The sequence below is a fragment of the Cylas formicarius genome, unplaced genomic scaffold, assembly GCF_029955315.1.
Source record: "Cylas formicarius isolate icCylForm1 unplaced genomic scaffold, icCylForm1.1 PGA_scaffold_1__22_contigs__length_36826433, whole genome shotgun sequence".
Taxonomy (NCBI): domain Eukaryota; kingdom Metazoa; phylum Arthropoda; class Insecta; order Coleoptera; family Brentidae; genus Cylas; species Cylas formicarius.
The window spans coordinates 2,537,733-2,559,111 of NW_026844264.1; the positions used below are offsets into that span (position 1 = coordinate 2,537,733).

Below are 21,379 nucleotides of genomic sequence, written 5' to 3' on the forward strand. Positions count from 1 at the left end.
CGGTTAATATTGATTAGTTGTTTAGAGATTTCTACGAATCAATGAATTTGCTAAAATAATTGCTTACATAAAATAATTTTAGTTTGGTAAGATTATGAAAAAGGAAAGAGATAATTTTTCGTATTCTTATGACTCTTTATTATTCCCTTAAGCTAGATATTTTTCGTCCAATTTTTCCCCTTCCCTTATATTAAAAAACTACTGACCACATATCATAAGTTTCTAAGAAATACTCTAAATCACATTTACCGCCTGTTCAATAATCTCTCAACATTTTCGATACAGTAAAGACACAATGATGTATAAAATACCAGGAATTTACAACATTCATAATCAAATAATCATAAAACCGGACATCAATACTTATTCGATTAAACTAAAACTTTTGTATGTAATCAACTGGTCTACCAAAGAACATTCGGTTATGGGAATCAGTCATTCAACACAATGTTCATGCCCCTTCTCTAGCTCCGCCTTCCTCAAACAGTATATAAACAGGTATAGAGTAGAATTCAAACCAATTTCAGTTAAGCTCTGGACTTCGATTCATCAACTGACGCGGGAGGAATTCAGACTATTTGTAAATAATATTTTACAGCTTGTGTAAGTTTCTTTGAAAAATTAATAGTTTTATAATTTGTTTAGACATTTTGTTAGAACATAACTTTTCTGATCACACAGAGTGGTCATATTACGAAATCAACTTCGATTTGTGATTTGTCGAGAAATATTGTAGTGTTGCCTGCTATCAAAAAACTAGGAGGCTATGAAATAGGAAATTAATTGAGTTGCCACTGGATTTGCTATCAATTTAATTAATTATATTATTATTATATATATTAATTATATAAAATAATTTTAAAAACAAAATAAATAAAAACTTGCAAATTGTTTTAAATATCAAAAAAACTTTATTAAATTAAACACAGGAAACAAAGAATCATTAAATAAACCACAACGATTGACCAAAAACAAAGGTACAGCAGATGACACAACAATATTTATAAAGTCTATTGGGTTATAATTTATTCTCAACAAGTTTAGTTAATTTTTGACAGTGTTTAAAATATCTCAACAAACTGCAATGCCATGGTATAAAACTATTTTCTCTATCTCTACAATATTTCTGGACAGTTTAGTATGTAGGTATATATGGGACACTGTCAAAATAAACTTATAAAAATATGTTTGCAAACACATACACAGCCAAGGAAAACTTTATCAAAGGCTGCACCTGAGTTGCATTTACTCTAGGCTAAATTGTGAACATAATATATATTAATGGTTGTTATCTATTACTGAACTCCAATGAACAATGATGTCTTGGTTCGGTAGCAGAAAACACAAAATACTATGTATATGCTTTAATTTAAGCCCCAGGTCAAAAACATCACGGAAGCGATCACGAAACACATCTTGTTTTAATATTTAAAATAATAAGATACCAACTGCACCCAGAAACGGAGGGGTTTGTCATGACCATTGAGGACAACTACGAAAAACACTGCCTAACATTGAAAGTCGAGGACAGATGTTGAAAATGTGGAGCGGTGGAGGAATCTCAAGCAGTTCTAGAAATAGATACTATACTGAGACAGATTAAGAGAGGGCTGCGTTCTGACCCAATTATTATACATGTGCCAGAAAGAATATTAGGTGAAGTTCTGGACGACAAACAAGCGGGTTGAACATCAAAAACTTTAAATATGCCGATGAGAGAGTTTTACTTACCACAAACATAACAGACCTGCAACAACTCTTAACCTCAGTTATGGAACAGAGCAAATCCATAAACCTCAGGCTCAATGATAAAAAACGCAATGGCTCGTTCCAGGTGATCCAAAATCGTAGTTCGACAGATAAAATTACAAACATAGAAGTACTTTATCAAATAAACAAAGAAAGAGAAGTTTTGGTTACATTATGCGTAACTACAAGTAAAAACTATTACACGTCATTGTCTACCGAAAAGTATGAGGATAAACGCCGCCTCAGATCATCGTGGCTGAAAAACCTACGCCAGTGGTACGGACAGAGAGAGTTACATACATCTCTGTACTGAAAGTTCATCGATAAAGTTCAAGTTATGCTTTTAAACGCCAACACTCCATTAGGGCAGGGCACTTGAAGAAGAAGAAAACAAGTTTATAATAGAATCTGTAAATCTTTTCACCTTTCGCATTCATCCGAGTTAAGAAGGTATTGTAAAACTTACGATGTCAAAGTGGTGTTCCATCCCCAGTAGACTTATCAGGGCGGGAACGACTTGCTTTACAGGAAATCCGGTGAGCGTCTCCTCATTACCCATAACTAGAACTTGGCACATCTCAATCACCGCCTGCAACTGCTGACCCTCATCGCCGGTAGCTTGCAATCCAGGAATGAGCGCCTGGGCTCTGGCCACAGCTGAAACCAATAATCGGCATGTTTTAAAACGCTTAATATACTTGTCAAGAAATGGTAACGGTGTTTCCAATATTGACAGCGCTTAAGCAAATTTAGTTGCATCGAAGCCCCTAACGCTACGATAGAGATAACAAACAGTCATAGTAAGGGACCCAGATCAATTACATATTTTAAAACCACAAATGCTATATCACCTTTTAAGGTTATTAGTTATGCAAAGGCTTCTTTCTTGCGCTTTAATTTTCTTTATTCATATTTTAGATACGGATAAAGATATTGAGATGATTGGTTAGGCCTCTATTGCACCACCTAATGACATAAAATAAGTCATATCGCATATAATCGCATATACTATTTTTTCAGAAAATTATTTTTTTTATTTTATATGCGTTAAGCCTGTGGACATTTATTTATGAAACAGCATTAAACAAAAAAGATTTCAATATGCCTCAGCTTTAAAATAGTACTCATTTCAACAATCGTTAATATTGGAAATTTTTGTAGAGTTTTAAAATTCAAGGTAACAATAGTGGTCACTTCAGAACATCAAAAATAATTTCCACTTCCTTTACTCGATTTTCTTAATACATTGTTTTAAAGTTTTTAGCCTAATCCGTTTCTCTAATGCCGTACCTGGGTGCTCTTACCGGGGCACCCGGTATGTAGATTAATTTTTGTTCAGATGCCAGGTTAGTGCAAAAAAGTGACGGTGTCACTCTGCTTGGAAATACATGACAGTACTAGTGACAATTTCTAAAAACCATAGTGAATCTTAACTTCATATTTTAGTTATTCACTTTCACTTTATTTTGTAAACACCAAAAAATGGATTGTTGAATCAATTGTCCCGATAAAATTCGCATAAGCTCTTACGACTATTGACTGTCATCTTAAGCGCAGATACTCTTTTCGTTCGCCCTGCATATGAATAATAAACATAAACTGTTGATAAATCTTCAGGAGTGCTCCGGCGCTGGTTGTTGATGAACCGAACTTCCTGATGTTTCGACAAACATCCTGTCGGCTTCTTCAGAGCTTAACTGAAACTGCCTCGCATTCTACTCTGTACCTGCTTGTATATTGTTTGAGAGGAGCGTAGCGAAAGGATAGACGTGAACGTTGTCTCGGAAAGCTAAAGACCTGACTCGCGGTTAAAGTTGTTTGGTTGGATATATTTCTATAGATTCTCGGATTTTTTGGTCGGTAGAACAATTGATTACACGCAATAATTTTAGTTTTATCGAATAAGATTTGATGACCGGTTTCACGATTGTGTTCGTCAACTGGGGATAAGTTTATTTTGCGTAGTCTTAAGGCTCGTTCATGTTCTTTTATCTTCTTCTTCGTCGTCTCTTTAAGCCTGAAAAGTCATGTGGGATTTTTGGCATTATTGTAGACGATCTTCCGCCTCTCGAATATTTGATTGAAATATAATGTAACCTGTAACTAACTATTTGACTCTGCACTCTTAGTTTTTTAAGAAATCATCTCTTCGTGAGACTGATATAGAAATGTGGCCGAGACATTGCTATACGAATTTTTATCTCCGCTTCACAACTCTCGGTGTTTGCTTTTAGGGACCCTAAGTATATAAATTTAATCTTTCGATATTTGGGATGTGATTGTGTAGGTATACCGCGTTGCTTCTGTCAATCAGCAACAGTTTGGTTTTATCCACGTTTATTTCATGACCAAGTTTGTTACGGTCGATGGTGATTCTTTCTAGCATTCCGACAATTTTTTTCTTTCCTTTTCGCTATTATGGTAGCAATAAACAATGGGTGACGGTATACAACCCTGACGTACTCCGATGGTTTATCATGTCGGTTGACAACTGCAGTATTATGTATAAAGCACAGGAACATAGGCGAGTTGATTTTTTGAGATTTTTTCTGAGTTGACGTATGTTAAGATTTCTTCTCTAGTTCTTCTTCTTCTTACAAAGCCAGCATGGTCAGGAAGTATTTGATATGTCAAATACTTCTGCAGTCTTCGAGAGTGTGACATTAGTCCAATCTTTAGGGCATTGTCGGGACTGCCATACTCTTTGGCAGATGGTATATTATTTTGACACCTCCTTCTCCAAAAAACTTTACCATCTCTGCTGATGTCTCATCTGCTCCTGGGGCTTTATTTAACGTGAGGAGTGTTACGGGTTCTTCCACCTCGAACTTCAGTATACTTGATTCCATGGTCTTTTAGCCTAGTTAATATTTTCGTCCTGTTTCTCCAATGTACCGGGTTTTGGACGGTTTTATCTATATATCTATATCTCGGTTATTTTTTACTATAGAAAGTTGCGGTTTGCGCGATACTATGCTACTTTTTTGTGAAATTAAAGATGCAGTCAACAAAATTATCATCGCCCTTTTCGTTTTTGAGACACAGAGTGAAATACAAAACTATCGATTTTGGGACCACCCTCGTATCTCCGTTGTGTTTTAAGTTATTGAAGAGTTTAAAAAACATTCTTAATAATTGGAAATCATTTACACTTTTCAGAAATATATATTAGTATAAAGTTGTTTTGAAAATTTATTTTTTCATATTTTATTTCATTTGAAACAGCAGCATGATTAATCTATTAAAACCATATCCAAGTAAACAATTAATAACATATAAGAAACTCAATACTTAAAATTCAATTATTTAAATGTGTTTTATACGTTATGAACTACTATTTGTAATAAATCTCAATTTATTATAGTCCATAACATTATATCCAAAGAATATTAACATAATATTATACCTGAAATACACATTTTTCTTATTTCTTTAATGACATTTAAAAGAATTATTCGTTTTTTTTGTAGAGTTTCAAAAAATCAATTGTCCTTCGAAGTTGTGCTGCTTATATCGTGTTTTATATACTTTATTTTGCAAATATCTCCATAAAAAGAAATCTAAAACTGAAAGATCCGGCGATCGCGGAGGCCATCTTACAGGTCGGTTGGTACCTATCCAAAAAAAGTCTTAAAAGTCCAGAGTTATGACTGAATATATCAAGGGAATATCTTCGAGTAATTCTCGAATGACTTCCTCAAGAATGTCTAGGTACCTATGTGCTGTAAGACCTAATTCATAAATTGGGTAGGCTATTTGTTGTCCCAAAACAGGATACTCCAACTCTAAAGCCCTTCTAAAAATTAAATGCTGCTTTTCTCTCGTCTAGTTCCTCGTGTTATGGCGATTAAAACTTCACAAACTTCAAAAGTAACATTCGTTGGACCACATTACAAGTCTCCCAAAAGAACAGTCATAAACTTGTATAGATGGTATTTGTATTTTTTAAAAATTTTTTGGGCAGTCGATTTTGGTACCCCCACTGCTTGTTCTATGTCTTTGCAAGATGATGACCGCGTATATGTATGTATATGTAACCTAATAAGTGTTTCCCTTTGCTCCCTATTCTCCTTCAAATAATTTTCAGGACGTGGTTGAATAAAGTACCTGTGCCTACCCGACGACCAAATATATCGTGAAGCGGTGTGGGTGTGTGTCATCTATTTGAATAACTAATATAAATGAAACTCCTATATCCTAATGTTGTAAAACTGTAAATTACCAAACAACTATATAGTGAACCGTTGATTTTTGGCTTAAGGTATGTATGTAATCGTAATTTAAAAAATTATGTATGTTTTATTGTTGTGCATCTATTTTTATACAATTTTTAATAACTTTGTTTGTTCTATTGACTTGCACTAGTAATTTTTAATCATTTCAATGCTGACTCCTATACAAATTTTTATCTATGTTTTAATTATGACCAGGAAAACAATGCTATAAATAATATTATTTAAAAATACATTTTTGTAGGTTAAAATTAAATGTCTGAAGAAGGTCTTGAAGGCCGAAACGTTACAAAAAATAAAATGTTTCACAAGTAACGGAAACTTATTTTAATTTCACTAAAAAAGGACCAAAAAAAACCCAAGAACCATTTCTTAAGAATATATAAAATCAAAAGGATCCAAGAACTCACAAACTAGAAATATATATATAATATATATAATAATATATAGAAATATATATATACAAATCGGTATAACTTAGAAACGGGTAAAGTAAATAAGTTTGAGTAAATAACAAAAAAGTTTTTAAATAATATGTACTTTTGTATGCGCGTATTTCCAAAGTCTCTGCAATCGAATAATTTTTCGACGCGTCGCGACGCCCAGCTCTTTGCAGGCGTCGAATTTTTTAAACTTTAGGAAATATCTACTTGACCCCACACTTTGACTACTTTTTACATAAATTAAATATTTCTTTTCGTTTTGGACTTATTGGCGTGCGGAGTTTTAAGTGAAAAACCCTGTATATATATATATATATATATATATATATATATATATATATATATATATATATATATATATATATATATATATATATATATATATATATATATATATATATATATATATATATATATATATATATATATATATATATACAGGGTTTTTCACTTAAAACTCCGCACGCCAATAAGTCCAAAACGAAAAGAAATATTTAATTTATGTAAAAAGTAGTCAAAGTGTGGGGTCAAGTAGATATTTCCTAAAGTTTAAAAAATTCGACGCCTGCAAAGAGCTGGGCGTCGCGACGCGTCGAAAAATTATTCGATTGCAGAGACTTTGGAAATACGCGCATACAAAAGTACATATTATTTAAAAACTTTTTTGTTATTTACTCAAACTTATTTACTTTAACCGTTTCTAAGTTATACCGATTTAAAGTAAACATTTCTTGATTAATAAAAAATGTGATTAACGCTTATTTTTACAAGTATGCCATGAATGTTAGTTACTATGGCAACCATTGTTATCGCAGTTGTTATAAGTGCAATTACAAACATAAGTTGTTATTGCTGTATCAAAAAATTGTCACATTTTGTCACAAGAAAATATGTTCGGTTTAAAAAAACTAAGAATTATTATGCGAAAATGGTGCAATTTAGCAATGAGGAAAAAGTAGACATGTTACTGGTGTTTGGAGAATGCAGATGCAATTGAAGAGAAGCAAAAAGAGTTTACGCACGGCTTTATCCGCATAGAAGGGTCCCCGATGCAAAAACCTTTTCAAGTTTATGTAAAAACTTAAGAGAATATGGCAGCTTCATAAAACCTAAAAGAGATAGGAACAGGACGGCTACAAATGATGAAAATAGTTTTAAAAATAATGTATATATATATATATATATATATATATATATATATATATATATATATATATATATATATATATATATATATATATATATATATATATATATATACATTATTTTTAAAACTGAAAAACTACATCCTGTTTTTCGAAATCCATTAAAGAGTCTCTTGTACAGTAATAACTGCGTAGATATATCTTATTTTTAGTTCCTTTAGTTTAGTTGATTTACTATGACCTACTAAAAAATGAAAACAATTGGATTTTAAGCTGAATTTACAAAACAACTTTAAACTAATATATATTTTTAAAAAGTTTAAATGATTTCCAATTAATGTAAGAAATAATGAGCACAGTGGCAATGTTAGATTGCTTTCTAACTAAATTTGTTTAGGAGGTTGTGGTGAAGTATATTTTGAAATGGAACGCTTAATGTCTGTAATGTGGAGATTATTTGCGATAAAAGTAGGTGTGTGGTGTTTTAATTCTGGGTTCAAAGAATTGGCAACCGATAACTTGCGTGCTGGATGAAGATGTGATAATTTATCTGTGTGTTTTCGGCCAACTGAATGAGCCAATGTTAGGTCTGATTTTCTATTGATAATATATAATATAGAAGATTATTATTAGTTTCTAATTCAATGGTAAAATGTATGTCAGGGTGTACAGAGTTTAAATGGTTAGAAAATCTCCGAGGCATTCTTGACCATGTCTCCAAATTTTCGTTTTGGATAGAAGGTGTCAGGTTGTTTATATATTTGACCGTTACAATATGTTCCAGACATGCATTTTTTTAGGTAAGCTTTGAAGAAGCCAATACAAGTTGTTTTCTTACTGAATATCAATAATTAAGTGGGCGATTTTTGAATGCCTTTTAAAAAGAAAACTCCATAGGAGCATATGTCCCAAACGTCTTAACTTTTGGTAAAGTTGTCATAAATAAAATATATGTTTTTAATATCTGTAATACCACTACAGATAATTTAATGAAATTTGGCAGACGTATACAATATATCAAGAGGCACTGGTGTACCACAATTTTTTTTAAATACATCAGTGGCGGGCGTACAGAATTTCACCTATCTATTTTGGCCAACATTGTTGGTACGCCACGGATTTCAGGAAAAATAAAGATTATTCTTACAATCTCTAATCATTTCTAAAGAAATCCCTTGTTTTTTCGAATCAGGTGTGGAGTTTTCGCTTAAAAGAATAAAAATCTCTTCTCTGCATGTCATAATATAACATCATGCAGAGAATTATTATCATTATTACTTCTTACTTAAGCAATTGTCTTTCTATTTAATTAGAATTCTTCAAAAAAATTGAAGTACATAAACTCTGAGATGTACTTTTGATATATCTAGAATTATTTCTTATCATTGCAGTAAGCTGTGTCTCCATGTTGTGAAGGCGTTTGGTTGTTTGACATCAGTTTGCAAAATTCAGTTCCTCACATCTTATTAATTTGCTGTTTAAAATATCCGAGCGCTGTTATTTTAATAAAGAATGGTTTAGTTTACTAATGAGGAGTTGGCAGATATGGCAATGCGTCGGAAGCTAGACGATTATATATAGAGGGCTTTCCTAATAGACTCATAGAACATTTTCAAATGTACATAGAAGGATGACTGAAACTTTGAGGGCAAATAATCATTTCAAAGGGGCCCATCAAACTGTAAGAAATTCAGAATTCGAAGAAGCAGTTTTAAATTAAATTGATGAAAATCCTGAACTTGATACTAGAAAAATTGGAAATAATCCGAATATCCCACCCGTCTTTCTTGTTTTGATTTTATATTGTACTCACTTCATATTGCGTGTTAATTTTTGACAATAGTTTTTAGACAAAACTGGACATGAAGAAATATTATTTACAGATGAAGCTAACTTTTCCAGAAACGCAATTAGAAATTTCCACGAAAAAACATATTGGGCCAAATGAAAACATCCATGCAGTTGTAGAATTTAAACATCAAGAACAGTTTTAGGTAAATGTTTGGGTTCGAATTGTCGGAAATTACTTAATTGGACACTTTACTATATTTAATCTGGCTAACTAAGGGACCATCGTTGAGAATTGAACTGAGGTGGTTTTTACTTGATGACAATCCATTTATCAAAATAAATAAGAACTAAAAAGTTCAGATTTTCACGAAATTATATATTTTGACATGACAATTGTTTCGACAACACCGTGTCAAATGTAATATTTACAAACTACCTGTTATTATATATACCGAAAAATGACCATAAAACCATAATTAATGTTGTTGTGAGAATTTAAGTTCAATAAAGGTGAGGTATTTAAATCTATTTGATCGTTAAGCAATACTTTTGAATGTCTCATTTTGTTAATCTCCATGGCTGCCAATAAATTGTATTTTTAACTTTTTGTGACTGTACCTAAAATATCAAAATTGTCGTCAAAAATGTGTTTTTCTGTGTTTAAGTGTGCTGCATAATTAGAATCTACACTATTGCTTTTAAACGCTCTTTTATGTTCGTTAATGCGTTTCTTGAAGTATCTACCTAATTGTCCAATATAAATTTTAGGACAAGATCCGCATTTGAACCTGTTTTTTTTTGAGATTTTGGACATTTCGTTTTATTGTTTTTTAAATATTTTCCTACTGTGTTGTTAGTTCTAAAAGCTATTTTTAAACCACATTTTGACAAATGTTTTGAAACTTTTTCACTAGGTTCTGCTACATATGTAATTGTTTTAAATTGTTCGTGTTCTGTATTAGGTTTCGGATAAATAGAGTTTACTGTTGTCTGTATTTGTTTTTTATTTATAATTTTATCTATAATGGACGGATTGTTCAGTGCAATTTGTTTAATGATATTAAGTTCTTTGTTGTAACTTTTTGTTGAGAGTGGCGTATTAAGAAGTTTGTGTATAAGAGAATTAAATACCTCTTAATACACCACTCTCGATAGAAAATTACAACAAAGAACTTAATATCATTAAACAAATTGCACTCAACAACGGCTATAATCCGTCCATTATCGATAAAATTATAAATAAAAAACAAATACAGACAACAGTAAACTCTATTTATCCGAAACCTAATACAGAACACGAACAATTTAATTAACAACAATTTAAACAACATTAATTAAGTTTTTTAGGTCATTTTTCGGTATATATAGTAACAGGTGGTTTGTAAATATTACATCTGATAAAGACACGGTGTTGTTGAAACAATTGTCATGTCAAAATATATAATTTCGTGAAAATCTGAAGTTTTAGTTCTTATTTATTTTCTTAAATGGATTTTCATCAAGTAAAAGCCACCTCAGTTCAATTCTCAACGATGGTCCCTTAGTTAGCCAGATTTAAATAATTTTAATTTTTTCTTGTGGGGGCATCTTAAGAGTCTGGTTTATCACACCCTAGTTAACACCGTAGAAGAGCTGAAGGATTAAAAAAAGCTTTCTGCGATTTAATAAGAAACACTGGAGGTATACTTCAAACACTGGGCGGCAATATGAGGAAAAGAACTGAAGTGTGCATACTTTAAGGTGAAATGCACTTTCAACAACTTATCTACTATGTTCTACTTTTTTCAAGAAGTTTGTTATTAATTAACAGAAAATTTTGTTAAAAATTATTAATGTGTAGTGTAGTGTTTTTTTTTTTTTTAATAAGAACCGTTTATTATTTATCATGTTGTTAGGATGTAATGTTATTTCATTAAAACTGTAAAAGTAAAAAGAACATTGTTCTAATAATTTTTTAAGAACACTAGTTGGTAACTAAAAACTGGATATTTTGTTTTAGATAGATATTTAATTTCTCACAAAAAAAAGTTCCCGATTTAACCTGTGCTGTGGCGACCTACTTAACCAAAACATTATTTGTGCATTTATTTATGTGCAGAATTGAGCTTTTATTTTTTTTAGTCCTCGCACGGTTTTCACTTAAAAAATAAAAGCAGCAGCAAGCAGAGGCAGAGAGATTTTCATTTTTTAAAACAAAAACCGCACATAGGATTTTAAAAAAATCAAGAAATTAAATTTCTTTAGAAATGAATGGAGACTTAAGAATAATATTTATGTTCTGAGAAATCAGTGCCGTCCATAAATGTCTACTAAAATAGACGTGTGAAATTCCGTACGCCCACCACTGTTGTATTTTAATTGTGGTACATTAAATAAAGCCTCTTGATGCATAGCACATGTGTGCCAAATTTCATTAAAATATCTAAAGTGGCATTCCAGGTATTAAAAAAAATATAATTTATTTTTTAAAACTTTACCACCCTTTATTTCAAAATTTAAGATAGACCCAAAAATCGCCGCCTTAATAATTAACATTCAATTAGAAAACACCCTGCATAATGATTGGAAAAACAGCAAGTGCGATGCAATAACAAAAGAAGTAAATATTCTTACAGTAACCTGTGCAAGTTTCTTTGAAAATTAAATAAATAAACAAAAACATACAGTTATTGGCGCCCATGCTCCGATGTAATAGGTGTTGCATTCGAGGTCCCAGAGCTCCAAATAAATGAGGTGGCAATCCTCTCGCCTCGAGGAGGGCCTGCAGTCTGCCTACTTCACTGTCATCGCTTTCTGAATCTGCCCCAGGACCTGAAGGACCACCGGTCGTCGGTACCGCCTGCGTCGCCTCCTGGGGCGACGATGGCTCTTCTGAAACTTATTTAACACATTTTATATAGATTCAACCGTTCAATCGATTTACTTTATTTAACTTTCAAAAGCATGTACGCAATTTATACGCAGTTCTTACTAATTCCCTGCGAAGACTGCACTTGAATTGCGACGATTCATTTAGGCCTTTAATCGCATACGGTAGTTGTTGACTTAGATAAATACTTGTATAAGACAACAATTTTTTAGTGATGGCCGGCAAGTAAAACTATTATTCGAAATAATATTACCCATGCACAAAAATATTTCGTTTAGGGAGTCCACAAGTGATAGCAATTCTAAACTTCTATTGCACATTTTAACAAAATTGGCATTGCGAACGAACGTCAAAATGATATTCGTTGACACGGCCTACCTTCCGTTTAGGGGCATACTATTTGCGCTCGGCTGGGCCCGACTACCAAGATCATGCGCCCACTATCTGGCATCCTTTTTTAGTAGAAAATTAGTCGTAAAAACGACGAATAGACGAAATTTAGTTTTGAAATTTTGGTACTGAACTCCCAAATACAGAGTTTCGCTCAAAAAAAACGGAATTTAGTTTTTGACGGATTGGAGATCCCATACATGAAGGGAATCTCAGAAAAGATAAATCAAATAGCAAAACAATACAAAGTTAGGATTGTTGGAATTTAGAGCCAGCATGCAAAATAGTTACTCTTTTACTACCTCTTTTTGATGGTGCGTTTGTTTTACACTTATCAGTTGAGTCAACCCAACCCTTTTCCGGGGTACCATAAGTGTCGAACCAGGTTTCATCCAAGTAAATAATTGCCCTTTGTTATTCTCTGTAAATCCTATTTTTTTCTAGATATTCCAGTCCCAATTTCCGAATTCTAAAAGATTCCATTAAAACTTGCCTTTTGCCATTTTTTTTAAATCTGAAACCCATGTGTTCAATACACTTCCATAAGGTAGTTCTGCCACATTTAACACCGGTTTCACCTCTTTTTAAATGTCTTTGTTACACCTTTAAGACTGAGTTAAAATTTTGTCGACTAGTTTTTGAGATAGCCGGTTTGATAAGTAACTTTTCGCAAAATCCTGAAATTTATTTTAAAAGTAAGCCGCAATTCGGTAATTTTTTAATTTTTGTATGCACATTCGCTTTTTTATTAAATTCATTAATTATAACGTTATTTTAAAGTTACTTTGGGCAAGTATGTAGTACCGACTTACCAACCAGAATACTTGCAGATAATAAAAATTGGGTAAAAAATTAAAAAAAAAACGGTACGATTTTATTAAACTTTTCGAAATAGCAAAAATGTGGCCCTCTTCCAAACAAAATCGACGTGCTAGTTATATGTCCCAAACTGCAGATGAAGCCCTGACACCACATCAAAAGCCCTATTTATTCGATTGTAATATTGTAAAATACGCTTTTAATTATTCCAACCTTTGTAACGGCCAGTTCGAATAAAACTTTATTTCGCTTTCTGTGTAATAAATGTTTTTAAAAACGCTCTCCCGAATTTTGAACATTTAAGTTGCTTCTAAGTTTTTACAATTACAATTGCAAAAAATATGAAATAGGCGTAGGCGTAAAAACAGTCTTAAAGAAGGACAGGGAGGAGACGATTAAGAAGAAGTGTACCTGATAAGCCGTTACTAGGCACGTCTGCTGTCGGTTGATCGGCGGCCATGATCGCGGCCGTGGTGGCAACTCGGGCGGCGGGCGCCGGTAACAAGGCGGCCGGCACCGCGCCTTCCTTGCGTTGCCTTCCGGCGCCGCCACTGGTCGCCGTTCTCCTGCCACCGGCACTGGAGCCGCCGGCACCGCCGCTACCGTTCGAGCTGCTGGCACAGGAACCCGTTGTTGATACGCCTTGCCCTAGAATCGGAAACACGACAAAAAAAGGAGATATTTTAGAGTGCAAAATATATTTTATTAATTCCTTCTTACTTCTTCTTACTAATACGCAATAACCTGCATTCAGAAATTTTGTTTTCCAAAGGACTTATTTTTTCTAGCAAAAATTGATAAACCCAATTTGTCAAGTGCGATAAACTGTTTTAATTCTTTTTGTCTCGAAAACGGCATGAAACAAAAAATATTAAAATTACACAAAAGGCAGTGGAGTACATTTTTTGAGACGTTTGATCTGCAATGACACATGTTATGTTACCAAAAACCAGCCTCCACCTCCAAAAACGTATATACGTATGCAATAGAAAGACTTTAAATGAATAATCTAAGTCCGTACACACCTCCAAAGTAATTTGTCCATTTTTCTAATATGTGTCTAATAATTTTCACTTTCTTTATATTTATAAATTGCTCGAAATTAATTCATGTATGTTCAATAGCTCAATTTAAAACCACGCGAGGAGCGTTACCCACTTTTCACTGGTCAAACTTACACGGTTTAAATATAAATATCACTTTACATCACATTTTGTACAAAAAGTTCAACCATTTGATTTGAATATGAAATAACTTCCATTGCTGTTAAATGAAGTGAAGTGAAGTGAAGTGAAGTGACGTGGATTAATAATTGACATCAAACTCTCCATTTTTTCTTCTTTTTTATTTCAAGAATCCCTGCAGGTTACATAATGGTGTTTATATTATTACAATATCCTACATTTCAATTTTTAATATCATCTTAAGTATGACTGGTTTAATGTTCATGTATTAATTTTGACCATTTTTGTTTTCATAACCGTTGCTTCACTTCAAGTTTTGCCTCTTTATGAAGAATCTCAGCAATAATACCCTCCCATGTTTGTCTTGGTCTTCCACGTTTTTTTGTCTTTTTGCTTCCCATACCTGTTTTATATGCCTGGTGTAATTTCATCTCCAGGGCTTAAATTATGCTTTTTTGTTGTCCATGATTTACAACCAAATATTAAAATTAGTCTATGAAGACATTTTTGTTTTTGTTCATATTTATTATATACTTGTGAAGTTCTTATTCATTGCAAAGTACAGTTTTAGTGTTTTTTCTATTCTGTCATTTATTTCTTTTTCCTGTTTTCTACTAAGTAATTGAAACTTGTGACCTACTGTTCCAATTCGGACACTTTTATATTTCTCATGTATCCATAGCCCACATTATATTTCCAATTTTCAATAGTTGTCTTAGTATATTATCAAAAGATTCCTCCAAGTCATGAAGCCTAAATATATTTCAATCTTTTCATCTATTGCCTTTTCAGCTATTTGTTTTACCGTGAATATATGACTCTGCATACTTTTTCCTTTTCTGAATCCACTTTGAGATTCTTGTACAGTATTTTTCGATCACTGGTCTTATTTTTCTGTCCAATATTTGCTCATATATTCTTATTGTTGCACAGAGATTTATTCCACTGTAATTAATTAATTTATCCCCTTTCTTAAATATTAGAGTTATTAGAGATGTCTTCTAATTTTGAAGTATGCATTATTCGTTCCACACTGTTTATATAATTTGACAAGGACATCCATTTCACTTTCACCAACGTATTTGATCATATTGTTTGTTATTTTATAGGACACCAGTGCTTTTCCATTTTTGAATTCTTTTATTATTTGTTGCATTTATTTTCTTGTTATATACTCATTATCTTGTTTATCGCGATGGCATACTTGCGCGGGTTCTTCTTGTAATTCTTCCGCTTCTCCTAATAGCTCCACCAAAAATTCTCTCTATCTCTGCATCAGTTCGTTGTCTGTTGTTTATACCTCTCCATTTTTGTTTTTAATTAGGGACATGCAGATGTTTTTATCTTTTCTGAGTGTCTGCTATTTTTCTCTATTTTTTCACTGAGCCTTTCATAGAACCTTTGTTCGTTCCTTGGTGGAGTATGCAAGACTAGTATGGTTTCCTTTTTACAGATTGCACACTGGCAATTGGCAATGCAGGTGTGCAGATATTTATTTCTTATAAATTACTGCATTTAGTTTGAGAATTACTAAAGTAAATGGATATACTAATCACAATACTGTCCTGTATTGTTTAATATAATTTTACAATATTCTATGATACCACCAGATCTAAAGATGCGTTTAATGCTGTTTAGAGGCGCAAACTATAGCTTGCATAAATGCAGTTTAAAATGTGTACAATGTTGACTTTTTTATTTTATTGTATTCCTAATATATTGGAACTAGTATATAAGAACTGTCAATTTATACTTCTCTATTGTTTGCAAAATGGGGTAAATATTGAAAATAAACAAATAAATTTTGGTATTTGGCAAATTGAAATATCCCGATAGCTACTGAAGGGAAGTTAGATACGTTAAGTTTGTTTTGATATTTCGATAAGGAACACGGCAAAAAAAATGAGGCAAGACAAATATACAGGGTGTTGCAAGCTACAACAGCATATTCTACGTTCAAACTAAGTCCTAGTCTTCTATATAAACATGTGGCAAGAAGCGCCTAACGGAGTGATATACACTAAAGGAGTTGTTATTAATATTTCTGAAACAGGTTGAGAAAGAAAGTTTTTAAACTTTAGCATTTTAGTAAATTTTGGCAAGGCATATTGGCAGACAGTTTCATTCTCATTCATTCATTTCATTTTAGCTCATATGGCTCCGTCAGGTGAGTTTCTCGAGATATGTTTATACAGAAACTAGGGCTTATTTTGAAAATAAAATATGCTGTTATAGTTGGACCCACTAGTTTCAGGGCACCCCGTGTATTATCTAGCAAAAAAGTTTTATAGTAAAATATAAAATAAAATGAAGTAAAACAGGGCATTCTATTTTAAAAATCATGCTTTTGTAACTGGCCCTGCATATCCTAAATATTTTTAGAGCGTATGTTTTTTTTATGCATCTACACTATGGAAGATATTTTTTGACGCTGGTAATACCAGAAAGGCAAAAACTTACTTTTCTCTATCATTGGAACGCCCGGTACAACAGTTCAACTATATCATACCAAAACAATACGAGTATTCCTTCGATCTGGTTAAGGTAATTGAACTGATCTGATACCAAGTGAAAGCGATTGTTTTTATCGTTTAATTTTGTTCATCGCAATCACATTGCAAGAACATATGATTTGCGGTTATTTTATCTGATCTAGAGTTGTGTCAATCGCGATTGATTCGGTCACTTTGATTCAATCACTTGTATCGAACGACCGAATCGCACTTGTTCGTAACGATTCGATTACCTTGTTCGCTCTTGCTGCATCCCTGATCCTTCTGAAGTGAGATGGCGACCGATCCACCGACCGTACCAAAACAAGTCCAATTCGCTTTGTGCAATACGGTTCACTTGAATGGTTTAAAATTGAAAGGCATTACAGAGACAGACCACCGAAAAAGGGGTATTGTTATAATTATTATATTTAGTTTTATTATTATATTATATTATATATTTATATTAGTTTATATTAGTATTAGTATTTAGTTGCGATATCGATCGGTAGATTTGCTTATGTATTGAATTGAATATTGAACAAAATATCTATTTCCTCGCACGTATTTAATTTAAACAAATTAGTGTATTACTTGCACAACCCCATATTTTGATAAAACCATGATGCAATAAAAAGCAGAACACAGCTAAATATTACATAAATTAAAACAGAATATATAGACATAACAATAATTCTAATTCCAATTAATCTGAATCGGTAGTTCAGACTGTTCCGGTTCAGTGACTATTGCCGCTTATAGTTGCAGTTGGCAACAAGAAGTCTTGAAATGAAATACTGATTTGATTCGGTTATCGTAAAATGACACAACACTAATCTGATCTAATCAAAGTGTGAACGAGACATCGTCATACAATCTGAATCACTTTCATCTTCATCAGATCACTGTATTATTTTACTCTTCCCAATCGGGCTTGCTTAAAAAAATAAATTTCAATGTATGTACGTGCTAATGTATAAAAAATGCGAGAACAATGGAAATTTTTCTTTATCACTCTTATCGTGTCTACTGCTTATCTCGCCCGAAAACATATGATGTTCTAAACAGTCATTCATTGTTTTTTTTTTGCCAAAATATAAAAGAATACAAATTCAAATTTGGCTAGTCTTCCCACAGCTCTCAAAACTGGTTCACTATGCCCTGTATGTTAATGGGAGATAGTTGTAAATCATTATAGAACTGTAAAACTTAGTGGGCGTATTTGATAAGAGTAGTATTGTACCTATGATGATTTTTAAGAGTCACCAGAGTAGTGTTTAAATATAGAATAATAGTTACTTTTCGGCAGTTGTTGCCAAAGTTCGTTATTGAAAATGGCTAGCGTTTCTTAATTTGTTGCTTAAAAACGGATTAGTAAAACTGCGTTCTCTAAAAATTAGAAAATTATTTATTATAATTATTGGTAATATAAAAATTAAAATATGAAGCAATTTCAGAACGATATCCTGAAAAAGGAGCCACTTAATATTGTAAATTTAATTTTTAAATTTTAAATTTAAATATCTTTGTAACGAACATATATCACTGTGAATTAAACCCCATAGAATTGGTATGGGCGCAAATAAAAGCGTTTGTAGCAAGGTATAAAACACTACTTTCAAAATGAGAAACCCTCTTGGGAGAGGAAATAAAAGCAATGGTGTGACAATAAATTGTGAAAAATGAAGTGTGTCGAACATATGACTGAAATAGACTATAGTTCATTTGACTACTTGGAACATGATGACCAAAACTTACAAATTAAAATGTATTAGTATTATTTTAATTTATTATTATTTTTAAATAATAATATTTATCACAATGCACCTATTTTGATAATATTCTTCTATATTTTCTATTTTTATTCTATATTCTATTATTATATTATTGTAATAAACTTTCTGTGGTAACGACGCTGTCACATTACTTTATTTCACTAAAATGCGTATTTAGTTTGTATGCAAATTTGACCCTAATTTACGAAGATTCGATCACTGAAATTTATCTTCTTCTCGCGTCATCCGTGGCCGCTGCCAAGTTTTCGGAATTTATCTGAAATTTATGATATAACCATTAAAGTTGTCCCTGTTTGATGACCTACGTCATTACAAATGTACATCCTATTACTCGCTTGCATTAAGAAACTGCATCAACGATAGAGTAAAGTTTATTATCTCATTGCTGTCAAAAGTTATGAGAAAATGGTAAATACAAAAATTGTAAAGACCGTTAGCATTCAAAATTTAAAATTATTTTAAAATATAGGTGGTTCAAAAAGCGTGACAAACAAAACAAAAAATGGAACATCCCATTTTTAAATTTTGTTTTAACGTGTTTTGAAATTCTTCAACTTTTTAGTAATAATAATACATACCATACCTACAACTAACAGATTTTCCAATATTTTAATTTTTCAAACAAAAAATAATGTAAATATTACAAAAACCTGTTAAGTATGTTATATAAGATTTGGTTAAAGCAATTGTGCAGTTACGTCATAGCATGACATCTTCATTTAGTTCATTACTGGATATCGTAAACGGACACAAGAATTTTGTTTGTCAGTTTTGAAATCCGCGTCTAAATATGGTAGCAATATAGCTAAGACAAGCTAAGACATTGTTATGGAATTGACAGCTCCAATTTTTTTGTGTGTCAATTGACCAAAATAATTTTAAAAATTCAATGAAATTTATATTTGCTTATTTATATTTATTTATAGTGTGCGTTACGTAGCCGTCGCGTCGTTTTAAGGACTAAATGGGGTGGACATTTTCATCGGGATTCATCTAATCGCTAAGTACTGTGTAACAAATTATTCTAAAATACATATTATTCTCAAATAATGATCGATAATAATTGCAAAATGTTATCTAAAACATTTTGATCGAATTTGTCTATTAAGAAGTCAATTGACCAGTCCCCACACTAACTATTATTAATAAAGAAGTTCAAGAATTTTAAACAGAATTTAAAAAAATAAAAATTGGATGTTCTATTTAAAAATCTTTTCAACTTTTGTATTTACCACTTTCTTATAACTTTTGAAACTAATGAGATAATGAACTTTACTCATTCGTGTATATAGTGTGGTCCAGATTGAATGCGCCAAACGATCCTCGTGAAAACAATTATATTGGGCAAAATGTACAGAGTGTTTAAAGTTTATTGCTCTAAATTATTATTTCTCTGTAGGCCAATCAACCAACGGTCTATTCTTTTACGTAATAGTAGAGGCTGCTAGTTACATGCTATTTCACGAGTTATTTCGCTAGTGAAGATTCTAAAATGCTGAGCCAGCGGAGTCCTATTTCTTCGTATAAAAACGTTACTTTTTCATTTCCACAAGACATAATTAAGAGATATGTTCAAATGGTCACGGGAAATTAATTTATGCTATAACTTTCTTGTTGGTACTGCTCCGTTACTTTTTGTTTGAGATCACTATCAATTGGTTTATTAGCTACATTCAAATAAGATATACTATGGAAGCTTTTTCTAACGGCGAGTCCTACAATTGCGTTTTTAGCTATTTACGTTGTCATGCATCGTCAGCTTTTAGAAGATAAATGTATGCCAAATACGAGACGTACTTAGCTCTCTTGCGCAATATCGAAACCCCCACAAAAAATCGGTTTCCACGTCAATTTGCCAATGACAGTTTTGTGATAGTTTTGGGGAAATTTAGAGGGACGCCTCCACATATTTAATATTGGCTGACAACGGCGCTTCAATTGAAGATTGAAGAGATTCCCTAGCATGTTGCCTAGCTCTCTACTCTCAATTTATCAAAGATATAAATGCAAGAAAATGATAGGAATATTGTAAGGCGATAAGCACAAGCGGAATTCGCTACTTCTGTCAACGCCTTCCAATAAAATAAATACGTACCAAAAAACCGGCCGTTTATTATATAGAATTTGCACCATACACTTCAACATGACGCGCACACGATAGACAGGTACACAGAACAGAACCCGATATCTGCAGTGCTGAGGGGCAAAGATAAACAAACGTAAATGTATTGCCTATTACTCATACAAATAAATGTACCTACTAACACGCAAAATATTGTATTCCAACATTCTCCCTCAATATTTCCGGTACATAGGCGAGTACAATAAGATACCAAATTTAGTCCATTTTAAGCTAAATTAAAGCTGTAAGCTTAGTTTACCATATAAATACAAGTGTTTATTACTGGCCAGACCATTTGTAAGTTCGCAACCAAGTCATTAGTTGACATGTATAAAAACGTAACACTA

The 21,379-nt window shown here is 32.3% G+C and overlaps 1 protein-coding gene across 2 annotated transcripts in view; it reads right to left on the reverse strand.

Moving 5' to 3' along the window:
• LOC132696105 (E3 ubiquitin-protein ligase TRIP12) overlaps positions 1–21,379 on the reverse strand; it is a 100,212-nt gene that overhangs the window by 58,653 nt on the left and 20,180 nt on the right. Inside the window, exons 6-8 of one of the 2 annotated variants that reach the window (XM_060660726.1) lie at positions 13,850–14,086; positions 12,025–12,231; positions 2,216–2,406 (exon numbers count right to left, since the gene is read on the reverse strand). In XM_060660726.1, coding sequence (XP_060516709.1) covers positions 2,216–2,406; positions 12,025–12,231; positions 13,850–14,086 — 635 coding nt within the window. Of the gene's footprint in view, positions 1–2,215; positions 2,407–12,024; positions 12,238–13,849; positions 14,087–21,379 lie in introns of both variants that reach the window. The other variant, XM_060660724.1, reaches the window with a different exon arrangement.